Raw genomic sequence first — 12,849 nt, 5'->3', positions numbered from 1 at the left:
TGATATTCAAGTAAAAAGCGTGAAGATGAGGTCTTAGTGGAGATTCCTGCAGTATCAGCTATAAGTTTGCATTCTGCATATATGTCTCAACACCAGTAAACCTAAACTTACAGATGCAGGGATGAGAAATTACCAGAGAAACACACATTTCCCTTTCATTCTACTTGTTCATCCATGCCCTTATTTCACCATGAACCTGCCAGCTCTGGGAACACAGCTCTATTTTCATAGGCCTAGTTTCTAGGATAGTCCTGAGAACAACCAGCACTAGGCCCTTAAATGTTATCTTCCGAGCAAGAAACCAAACACAAATTACAAATGAGCTCCTGAATGCATTGCATTCTTCTTCAAAAAGCCACAGCAGCAATTTTAACTTACCTGACTGAAGAGATAGATCTTTCGTCAGCTGTATAAGTGTCTGACTGAACAGCCCACAGTGACCCTCTTTTGTTGAGTGGTGACTGGTAGCTCTGTGGGGTGGCTGCATTCCCTTTGCTTATAGCTCCACTTGCCAAGTTCAGGTTTGTTAACTAAAGAGAAAAAAAAAAAAACAACAACAAAACAACAAAACACAAACAAAAACCCAGAAACAATTAAAAGCCAAGAAAAGAGCAAAAGGTGTCACTAAGTAAACTGGATAGAGTATGTAAAAAGCAAAGTAAGACTGCTAGGGAAGGGAAATCTTCAGATGCAGAAAAACTGTGCTAATTACATAAAGCAGTGGGAGAGATGACACCAACAGGCACCATGCTTGAGAAGAATTCAAGTACCAGCATTAAATCTACAACTCTTCCATTCAGACAAGAACAAAGGAGGAAAAGGACAAAGATGGGGCAAAAATCCCGAAGTAAGAAAGCAACATCACATTCCTGTCATGTGAAAAATTAATTCTATATGCACTAACCAAAAGCTAGAAGCTCATATTACACTGAGCAGAGACTAGAGTGTCTGCCTGGTCATCATGAGCTGTGTCACTAAGCCAGCCATATGCATCTGTCCTCTCTCTATGCATACATACAGACACAACCCAACAGCATATGTACCTTGGATGTAAAATTCAAAACCAAACTCTACCACACACAAAAGAAATTTCTTAGACAACCACTTCAAAACTGTTCACACAAGTAAATACACTAGTTAATGACAGCCTAAAATCATGTTAGGTGTATGTTTGTTATATCAAGCTCTAAAGAAATTATCTATGTGTTTTTAAGCATCTAATATGTATTCCATTGTTTCTCTCTCTAAGCATTCTTCTTGCGTTGCTTATCTTCTTGAAAGATCAAACTCTGGAAGCAGAAACTATCTGTTGGTTTACTGAAGAAAGCCTAAATACATAACGTAATGGTATCTACTACAGTAGTGTAAGTATTAGTTTACATTAAAAAAAAAAATTTATGAAGGTTACAAAACACTACAGATGTTGCAAAGCCAAGATTCCCAGTCAGGCATTGCCAGAATTAAGTTTATGACTGCCTTTAATTACATGATCACACGCTACTTTTTGGGAGCATAGAACAGACCTGGTTCTACACCAAGATTAAGGTCATACGGCAAGCAAGACTTATCTGTTTTGCCCCTGCTCACTTCTGTGGCAACTGGCAGCCATATAGCCAATGAGACATAGACTCTTCTTTCTGTCTGTGTTCTAACAACTAGCCCTGCATCTGCTCCAGCTCTCAAAGGTGATGCTTACTAAGTCACTTAAGTATGACAACTTAAGCATAGTTTGTGAATTCCCAGCTTTGAGATCTTAGCAATGCTCTTTTACCAGAATTTGTGCTCAATTACTCAAATAAGTACATACCAGCTTCACTGCAATACACTACACTCATACCTACAATAGACTTGTGCCGGACTGCAGACTTCATATCCTCTGACTGAACTCTGGAACATGAACTAACATTGCAACTGGCAACACAGTAGGTTGCCACTCCTTCTGTGGTTTAGTAGTACAAGACATCTAAATTTTGTAAGTTCAGAAATCTTAACTCCTACTTCAAGTTCTGGACAGGATTAAATTATAGTGGTTCGACACTAGGCTTCTGCCCACTCTCCAAAAGCAACTGCTTTCATCTTATCCCTTCTCAGCTCCATCCTTTCCCGTTCTTGCTCCTTCTCTGTTTGTCGTTATTCTCACCCACTCAGTCTCAGTTGCCATGTTTCAGGTATCACCCTCTTTATTCTGCTCAGTCCAGTTTCATTCTTACAGACTTCAGCACTGCCTCCCCACTACTTCTGGCCCCTGAGCCATACCACTTCAGGCCTGGAACTTTCCATGGGAGTAGTTATTCGATGTGTCTTCCCACACGTTTGCTCTTCGTTCCTCTTCCAGTTGCTCACATACCCTATATCCAAGTGGTTTTAGTCTTATTCCCCTCCCCAGTCCGCTCCTCTTGCCAACCACTTTGTGCACCCAGCCCCAGAATGTGGGCTTCTCATTGGACCACGTTTACCACACTGCCATTCCTTCCATTTCTGTCCTTTTGCCCAAACAGTTCTCACTGTTCTCTCCCAAATTATGTCCAGGTCCAAACTGCAGAACCTCCTTGTCCTAGGTATTCTCCACACCCTGGCAGAATTCCCGCTTATTCTGCATTCAAGTCAAACTGGCTCCCAATCCAACACAGACAAGGTCACTGAGAACACAGGTGAATGGGGTCTCCAGCCTCAGTAGTCTAGAAGTGCAAATACAGAGATATTCACTTTAGCATCCTCAGTGTGCAGGGAACCTCCAGGAAGCTGAGGAGCTTTAGCAGGTGCCGCTGAGTATATTTCACATGAAGTTTTTCACATAGTTATTGTGTAATCAAGCTTGGACAAAATTTTAAATTCCAGATTGCTATTCCAAAGCATAGGAGATCCAGAGATTTCAAAGAAAAGTTCTGTAGATATTAAAATGCACAGAATATTTTTTTTTAATCCAGCCTTGGTTTTGGCTGGAACATTTCACCTTGCCTGAAGTATTTTGAAAACTGAACATTAAGCACAGAAAACATAAGTCCAAATGGATGAAGTTTCAGAACACTACCAGCAATTTAAAAGATGATCTTACAGTGGGATATATTGGGAAAGCTTAGTAATGGGCATTTCTCCCCATCTTATATGGAAAACAGCATTAGGTGTCATTTTGGTGCCTCTACTTCACCCTTAAACATTGTTATCTTCTGTAAATTTAATTAAAATGTAAAGCATTTTTGTTGCAATAATAGAAAACTTCAAATTAGGTTTAGTTCTGACTGTGCCAGGCACTATACAAATACCTAACAATGACAGTTTCTGGACACAAAGAGTTTATTGTCTGAAAAGAAGCACAAATGGCAAATGAGGCAAACACAGAGGCCAATGTGGTAAATGAAATAGGATATATACAATTCTTAGCTTGTCAGCAACAGTGATCACAACTTTGCCAACACATCCAATGTGGGAAATGAAGATGACTTTATCCAATTTTCTCTCCTCCTCATCTTGATACCAAGAACCATTCAGTCTGATGAATTACCACCTCACCCCTGCTCCATTAATGCGGTATGCTTTCCTCTCTAATACTGTATCATTGTTTATTTGAAAGCTGTCTTTCTAAGCAAAGCAGGTGAGCAAATAGCTTAGCATGGGTAGTAGGGACATTTCACACATTCCAGGTAGACAGGTGTTTAAACTACAGCAGGATTAAGTACAGGCAAGGGATTCAGAATGAGGGAGAGAACACCAGCAAGTGTCCAAGTTTTAGCTGCAGCCAGCCCACCCAGATGGGTGTTACTGCTTGTTACTGTGCCATGCGCTGAGACATTTCAGCTGCCATAATTAGCTTGCCAGGATGTTGCCTTGGTGGACTGCTGGGGCACCCTCAACACATCTATGGTCAGCAGAGTGGCTCCATTTTCTAGTCACTAGTCCTCCTGTGCACCTCATGAAACTGCATTCTTCTCTTCATAGAGGCAAATACTTAGCAGCAAATCAATTGTTACTTTGGCTTAAAAGAAGATACTGTATAGCACCTGAACCAAAGCAGACACCAAAATCTCCACAAAGAATAGCCTGCAGCTTCCGAAATTATGGTAGTAGAAAACAAAACAAACAACAAAACAGAACAAAACCCCAAAACTCAAGAAACGCAGGTTAGTGGAGCTCAACAGGGAAGGTGGTCGTTGGTGTGGATCTATAAGAATAAAGTTAGTTTTCACACTGAGTTGTATGAAGATGGGTTCAAACTCTCTTCCTTCATAAGATTCCTGTTTTTCACTAGCAGTGAGGGAATTCAGAGTATTTTTTCTGACACTGACAGTATGACAGGAGGTCTGTGTGTGCTGCACTGCACACTTCAAGCATCCCTATTTTCCAACATATCTCCTCCCATCAATATATTCTCTTGGAGTCTGTAAAATGCAAGATAATACACAGCTAATATCTCTCATCATAAAATGATTCCTAAAGTTTTGCCACAATTTTTAAACTGTTGGGGACAGCAAAAAGGTCACAAGCTGAAAGGAACATAATGGGATAGTAAATCCCAAAAATCTCTCATGGAAGGAGGAGAGCCCACTTGATGTCCTTCTATTTATTATCTAACATCAAGAAATAGGGAAGGGAAGAACATGTGGGTTGCCACAGCCATATCGATAAATAGAGCCTTGTGTTAGAAAACCTAATGGCGCATGTATGTACTGTTACACTTAATTCAAGACAATGCTAATAAGCCAAAAGATAACTTCTTTCATAATGCCAAAATACTCTTTTTTTTGTTTGTTTTAAATTTTCAAATGTTACAAGGCAAATTTATGACTGCAATACACTTGCCTTCTTGACAGCAGAGACACATAAGCTTAAAAGAATTGGTCTCTACAGCCTTGCTTTATCCAGAGAAATTTATTTCTGAATAAATTTAAGATTGAAAGCAAGGCCACAACACAGAAAGATACACAAAAGTGCTAGATATAAGAGTTGAGAGTTTTGGTTTTGTTAATCTGCTTTATAATTTAAATAGGAAATAAGAAATCTCCAAATACAGATAGAAAGAAAGAAAGTTCCAGGACAGATTTTGTTTCTAATGAATAGCATCCTACAGACAAAGACTCTTTGTATGGTACCTTTAAGAAATCACAAGCAAGAGTCAGAAGAGGAGCTTAACATCTTTCACATTTCTGAGCTACATTATACTATTCTTTCAATAGTACTCTAGAATACTATTGAAAATATCATACTCAGAAACCTTTTTTCTATACTCAAGTGAGTATTTTAATTTTGATCTCCTTTAATGTTTCAATTAAGCCAAAGCAGCAAACGTTAACAATGGCCAAAAATTTAAAAAAAAAAAAAAAAGTCACTGCTGCAGATTAGCCTCCAAGGATTCAGGAAAAGCCTCCTAAAAGCCTGAGTGTTTCTCTTGCTAGTTTGCAGGAGTCAATCAGGGTGAACAGGGACACATCATCACTGGAAGTTGTTACTCTGCCTCTCTTGGCAGAGAGTGGAAAAGTGACTTAAATTTTCATTGCCAACATCCTGAACAGCAGATCCTGAGTTTCACTGGTCAATGAGTTACAACACTGAGCAAGCAACACACTACAAAAAATGCCTACTTCACATTCCCCAGTTGGCAGTTTTAGTATTTTTCTGCCAGAGGTCAGTCATATCCTGCTGCCTATAAAGTGCTGAGTATTGGAGATTTACAAAGTCTAAAGACCATTTCTTTTACTTAGAGCCACACTCGCATCCTCTCCAGTTCACACATCTCACATTTCCATTTGGATCTTTCTGATTAGCGAGAAGGAAAAGGGATCCAGAGTTTGAGCCATATTTCAAAGATCAAGACTAAGAGATATGCCAAAAGAAGGCAGTCATCATAGGCCTACATTATTGTCTCTTCCAAAAAAACCTTCAATATGATAAAAAGTTCACAATCTAAAACAAGAGAAGACTTAATGCCAAAGTTTTTAGTACAATGTACCCTATCAACAAGTTTCAAAGGCAGATATGAACATCAACAGTTCACTGAAAAACCTTTTCCTTTAAAGAAAGATTGGACATAGATCACAGTAAGGCACACATAACATCACTGCTCCTCTACCTTATGACCAGACCAGAATCTTCAGGTTTTAATGCTTCAGATAGGACAAGATGACACTATATCATAAGCTCAAAGAAGGAAGTATTCCACTAGAAAACTGAAAATGTGCAAAATGTCTTATCACTTCTAATATCTTCTCCTTTGCCCTTTGATCTATTTTTTCCTGTGTGCTCAGTTTGACTCCTTCAAGACCCTCCAGTCAATCCCTAATTTTCCATTTTATTACTTACCATTCATCCAGCAATGCTATCTTTATCCAATAATTTGTAAAAGAAATGTTTCTTTTCTTCCATTCCCTGGCTTCTATAGTCACTGTATTTTCACTTGCCAAGCCTTCCTCAGACACACATACCCCTGAGGCTTTCGAGATCAGTGAAATATTTATATTCCCAAGAAGAGCGGGAAAGAGCTAACAAAAAAAAATTTTTTTAAATAGAATTTTGCTGCATTTTTTCTTCTTTCAGCTTTCAGAGGTTACCATGACTAGATGCTACAACAATATAAATATTCACTGTTAATCTGTCCTCTCCCCAGCTGTGTGTTGCATTTTCTTGGCTGTACCACAGAGCTCCCATGTACGTCTGTGATCTAGCAGAGGCTAGCATGACTTGGTCTAACAGAGCACCCAGGTCTTCCAGTACTATTGGAAACAGTCCACCCACCTTTTCTTCCTTAATGCATTGAGATACTGGAATCCAACAGGCCATCCCAGTATGGGAAACATCACGGGATCTTAACCTGCCTCTTCCCTTAAGAGGCAAAGGAAACAAGAGCCCTCTAACACACACACACACACACACACACACAAACTTTCACTGTCTGTTAGTGGCACAAAATATACCTATTACAAAATCCTTGAAGAAACCCTGCAATACAAACAGTTTTCTAGGGCTACCTTTCTGTTACCCAAGCCAGCTTGCTGACTACACCCCATACTAAAGCACCTTCATTTTATGTACAGATTTGAATTTGCAGGAGCAACCAACCAGAAGAAGGGAAGAACTTGGGCTAACAGGCTGGGAAGTGTGAAATCTGTGTGTGTACCAAGGCCGATCTGGCCAAAGGCCTGTGACATTCCTTCTCTGCTAGTGGAGCTTACCAGCTTACAGGATATACATATGCATACAGAGCACAAGTGTTCCAGTCTCCAGAAAATGTTCCAGACAAAGACCTGCCAGAGACATTCCTGGGAAACCTGACAAACTTGCAAATTCCTTTGTAGTGTCTCCAGTGTATGCATCCATTTAACAATGAAAAAAAAGTTAGTGCTGCTGCTGTGTACGGTTGAACTCCACTCTTCCTTCTCCTGAAAAAGTCAGGCTTTCATTTAGACACTCTGCCCCAAAATTTCCCAGTGGGAGCAATTTTGATAAGGCACAGTCTTGCCAAACGTTTGATGATCAGGGTGTAATCTTACCCATAACATGAGTTCTAGCTGCTCAGCCTGGCCCACTTGGTGACTCTCTGCAGATGTTGCTGCTTTGTAACAAAAGCCTCTGCTCCTATACCCTTTGGAGCCTCAGTGCAGAAGGGGTTCAATTCAAGCACTGCAGAAACTACATTGACATTTTCACTTCCTACAACCTCTGCTGAGACCAGTTATATTACTGCTAATGCTACAAATCAGTAGTATTAAAAGTAATTCCAGCTCCTGTGTGAACAGCCTGGGGATGAGGAGGAGATTGGGCCTTCCAGCAGTGCAGACCTGTGTGAAAGAGGAAAGAAAAATATTCCGCAGACTTCATCTCCTGGCTTCTTGTTCTTCTTCCTAGTTACAGTGAGATACCTTTTTCCTTTACACTTCCCTTCCTCTCCATCAGTGGAAGGGTAAAAGCAAGCCAAATGGTTGCATAAGGAAAATAAATCTGATTAAGACTCAGATAAAGTGGGTTGAGTCAAAGCAAGGGACTAACACTGAAAAAAAACTGGTGGGGAAAATATCCCCACCAAATTTCTGCAAATACTTGCTGCACCCTGAGTCTAATGGTCTTTTTGTAGTCACCGTGTTGCACTGCTCAGGTCTAGAACTGAAAGACCTGGTGCCCACTGGGACCTGTACAGTGTGGTTTGGCACACTGGCAGTTTCCTTTGTGGCACTTTCCCTCTGCTGAGGGCAACGCAGGCCAGGGTACCACACTGTGTAGCTGGGACAGGTAACTGAGGAGGTGGTGTGGGTTCAAATATTGTTGTAGCTGATCTTAAGCTGAAGCTCGCTATTTTGGGATTCCTGTGGGATATTATTCCCACAAGGCCACTCTGGGGCACTGTAAAGCATCAATTCCAATTCTTCCTCACTCCCTCCCCTGTCCTAAGGTTTAGTAAACTTATCTGCTTCTTGCTAATTTCCACCTTCTGGCCAAATGAAAAGTGTAGAATGAAAAAAGTGCCCCATCCTCCTATGGATCTGTCAGCAAGTTTGCAGGAATCCTGGCTGCTGGATCTTGGGCAGTGACTGGCTGCATAGCAGAGATTGAGGCAGCTCAGCATAGCCCTTGCCTGGGTGGTCTGATGTTATCCCTGTGATTAAACTCCCTGGCTAGAAGAATTGGAGCTATTCCTAATGATAGCTGGGTCCTGAAATCTCACACTCTCCCTCACAGAAAGGTGCAGAGCTCCCACCAGGCTTCCTCTCCTCCTTCTCTTCCTCCTCCTCCTGGTGAAGCTGGCCAATTCAACATATTCTTCAGTTCACAAGCATTAATAACTACAAAGTACTACAGCCTGGTAGATATCAACTGCAGCCCTCCACACCAGCCAGTGACAGGAACCTCATACATATCCAGCATTGCAAAAAAAAAAAAACCACCTTCCTTTTACCTTGCAGCATATTTCAGAGGGAAGTAGCATGCTCTTCACAAAGAAAAAAAACACATATATATCCAGGATCCAGCTACCTGGCTCTGGATCTACACACATGCTGTGCATTTTAATGCCCTCCCCATAGAAAGTCCCACAACACAAGCACACAGAAATATTTTATGCTAAACACACGTGAAATAAAGACTTTAGGATTAATGTCTAGTAAGGAACACAGCAGAGGGAAAAGAAGTCTGGATTATTTTGGTCACAGCCTTCATCCATCTATCCATCAGGAAATGCCAATGGCTGACAGTAGGTACAGATGAAAAAAAACACCTTAGTTCAGCTGTCCAGAAGTAACATAGTAGCCAGTAAGGTCCCTATATCACAAATCAAAGCAAGAAAGGCAATTAAATCCCTATACAACAAAAGGGGCTTACTGAACCGTATCTTCAGGCTTCATTGCCAAACTCATCACCAATGTATCTGCCTTGATTCTTCAATACTACTGTTACTATCTTAGGCTCATGCTAAGCAATGGGCAAACTGAACAAGAAAATTTCAGGACAATTGAAAAATTGAGTTGAGTATTGTTAACACACTGACAACACTACATTACACATACTGCCAAAGACAACACCACTCTGTAAAAATAATTAACAATCATCTGCATGCCATAACTAGGAAAATAGCTAATTTCAGATACTGATTTCCTCACAAGTGCCTCAGTAACCCACTTACCATAAAGGAAATATTTAGCTTGACTACAATAAAGCAATGTAGCAAAGAAAGTCATAAATATGGAAGCAGCAGCAAAGCACAAGTTCCTCAGTATTAAAGATAAAAGGTCAGTTCACAGCAATGGCCCAGCAAACTCACTGTCTTGCCTGACATATTTCAGAAGATGGAAGAAATTTTAGTTTCTGTGCATGTAACTGAAACATTGATAAGGAAAATCAAATTTTTATTTCTGTGTGGTAAAACCTAGGGATGTATCATTTGCAAAATGTTCATTATTCTGAGGTAACTATGGCCTGTTAAGCGTTCTGCCTTAATGGTATCTTGTTGCAGGAAGTTTCAGAAGGTAAGTATATTCTGTGACAATAACTATTCACTTTTATTATCAGTTTTTACTCTGATGTCTTCCTACTAAACTGAATATCCCCTTCTTATTATGAGGAACATGAATAAAAGCAAATTTATTTACCTTGTCACCCACTGCTCTGTATAATTCCTTCATACCTATCTCCTCCCTAAACAAACAAACAAACATTTTCACTTCCTTGTTAAAAAAATAATTTAATTGTTGTAGTCACTCATCAGTGAATTTCGGTTATTTTTCCTGAATTCACTTTAGGAATGGCAACCAGAACTGAAAACAGTTTTTCAAGGGAGGGCATGTAATTGATGCTTACACAATTGCATACTATTTCCTATCCTGCTCCTTAAACACGCTAACATTTTTTGTTGCCTTTACTGCTTGATTTAGAACAGATATCTCCACTGAACTCTCCATCCAAAACACTTTTTTTCTTCCCTAAATTGTTAATTTATAGCTTATTACTTTAAGTAGTCAAAAATATTGCTTGTCATGTAATCAGTTATTTGTAAACACCGAACTTCATCTGCCATTGTCCTGCCCAGTTAATGCAGTAGTTAAATTTCTCAGCTTTTCTCATAATAACCAACAACAGAATACAGATGTACCAACAAATTACCAGGAGGTAGGCTCAAGTTTAAGTTTACAGCACACACATAATTTCATAGTAATTGAACATTTGGACATTTGTAGTCCACATTATACTGAAGGTAACAAGAAGTTAGCCCCTGTAGTAAACATGAGCTGCACAAGCATTTGTTCACATGGATGAACACTATAGAGTGTTAACGTACTGTAAATTCACACCTCATATTACCTTGCAGTAACTTCATTTTATATTCATTCTTTAGGTAATAATATGCCAATCATCATGAATCTCCTCCTTTCAAATCTTTAATTTTACACTCCATCATGTGCATTCTGTATTCTGTGTCTTCAATTACCCACTTGCTGTATAGTAAACTGGCCAGTTATTCTTTTGTTTGCTTTCTGTCTGGTTTTGATGTATAACAAAACTTTACCTCTCGCCCTACAGATACTTGGCTTGCTTAGCAGAATCACAGAATCAGTTTGGTTGGAAGAGACCCCTGGGATCATCGACTCCAACCTTTGCCCTAACACCACCATTTCAACTAGACCATGGCACTGAGCGCCATGTCCAGTCTTTATCTTAAACACCTCCAGGGATGGTGACTCCACCACCTCCCTGGGCAGCCCATTCCAGTGCCTAATGACCCTTTCTGTGAAGAATGGCCTCCTCATTTCTAACCTGAACCTCCCCTGGCGCAGCTTGAGGCCATTTCCTCTCATCCTGTCACTGGTTACTTGGTAGAAGAGGCTGACCCCCACCTCGCTACAGCCTCCTTTCAGGCAGTTCTAGAGAGAGGTCAGATCTCCCCTCAGCCTTCTCTTCTCCAGGCTAAACAACCCCAGCTCCTTCAGCTGCTCCCCATCAGATGCCTTAGCAGCTCCTCGTAAGACTTGCCCTCAAGATCCTTCACCAGCTTTGTTGCCCTTCTCTGGACACACTCCAGCACCTCAGTGTCTTTCTTGAAGTCCCTGCTGAAAGCTTGTCAAAAACTTTTTTGAAAGTTTGAACAAGAACCAGTTCCACTAGATCCTATTTTTCTCAGTTCAAAGAATTCTAATAGATCAAGACATGGGTTGGGTGTTCTGGGATTTGTTTTTTTTTGGTCTGAAAGACTGGCCTGGTTAAACAGAGAACTTAGGCTGAAGCTTAGGGGAAAAAAAGAGAATCTACTGTCTCTGGAAGGAGGGTCAGGTAACTTGGGAGGACTATAAGGATGTTCCGAGGTCATGCAGGGGGAAGATTAGAAGGACCAAAGCTCAACTAGAACTTGATTTGACCGCTGCAGTTAAAGTTAACAAAAAAAGTTTCCATAAATACACTGGCAGCAAAAGGAGGGTCAAGGAGAGTTTCCATCATTAGCTGAATGCAGAGGGTAGTGCAGTCTCAGGGGATGAGGAAAACGCTGAGGTACTCAATGCCTTCTTTGCCTGAGCCTTCAATGTCAAGACCAGTTGTCCTCAGGATACCCAGCCCCCAGAGCTGGAAGTTAGGGACGGGGAGCTAAGTGAAGACCCAGTAATCCAGGAGGAGATGGTTACTGACTTCCTGTGCCAATTAGATACTCACAAGTCTATGGGCCCCCACAGGATCCATCCCAGAGTAACGAGGGAACTGGCAAAAGAAGTTGCCAAACCACTCGCAATCATCTACCAGCAGTCCTGGTTAACGGGAGAAGTTCCAGCAGAACAGAAAGTAGCAAGTGTAACGGCCATCTACAAGAAGGTTGGAAGGACAATCCAGGGAGCTACAGGCCAGTCAGCCTGACCTCAGTTCCAAGCAAGGTTATGGAAGAGATCACCTGAATGTCATTACACAGCACATGCAGGAAAATCAGGGGACCAGGGCCAGCCAACATGGATTTATGAAAGCAAGATCATGCTTGACCAATCTTGTTTCCTTTTATGACAAGGTGACCTGCTTAGTAGATGAGGGAAAGGCTGTAGATATAGTCTGTCTAGACTTCAGTAAAGCATTTGACACTGTCTTGCACAGGATCCTCCTAAATAAATTGGCTGCTCGCACCTTAGATGGGTGGACTCTTTGCTGGGTAAAAACTGGCTGGATGGCCAGGCCCAGACAGTTGTGGTCAATGGAGCTAAATCCAGTTGGCGGCTGGTCACCAGTGGTATTCCCCAGGGCTCAGTGTTGGGGCCGGTGCTGTTTAATATCTTTATAGATGATATGGACAAAGGGATTCAGGGCACCCTCAGTAAATTTGCAGATAACACCAAGTTGGGTGGGAGTGTCGATCTGCTGGAGGGTAGGAAGGCTCTGCAGAGGGACCTGGACAGGCTG

The 12,849-nt window shown here is 41.1% G+C and overlaps 1 protein-coding gene across 1 annotated transcript in view; it reads right to left on the bottom strand.

Annotated features, from left to right (window-relative positions):
- Positions 1-378: 378 nt before the first annotated feature.
- Positions 379-12,849, bottom strand: part of TTLL5 (tubulin tyrosine ligase-like family, member 5) — a gene marked incomplete at both ends in the record, with an annotated part of 79,119 nt that continues 66,648 nt past the window's right edge. The window contains one exon of the mRNA XM_009700008.1: positions 379-530. Coding sequence (XP_009698310.1) covers positions 379-530 — 152 coding nt within the window. The remainder of the gene's footprint in view (positions 531-12,849) is intronic.

This window comes from Cariama cristata, unplaced genomic scaffold (assembly GCF_000690535.1).
Source record: "Cariama cristata isolate BGI_N322 unplaced genomic scaffold, ASM69053v1 scaffold16985, whole genome shotgun sequence".
NCBI classification, from domain to species: Eukaryota; Metazoa; Chordata; class Aves; order Cariamiformes; family Cariamidae; genus Cariama; species Cariama cristata.
Note: the sequence above shows the minus strand (reverse complement) of the source record. Positions and strands in the feature narration are given on the sequence as shown.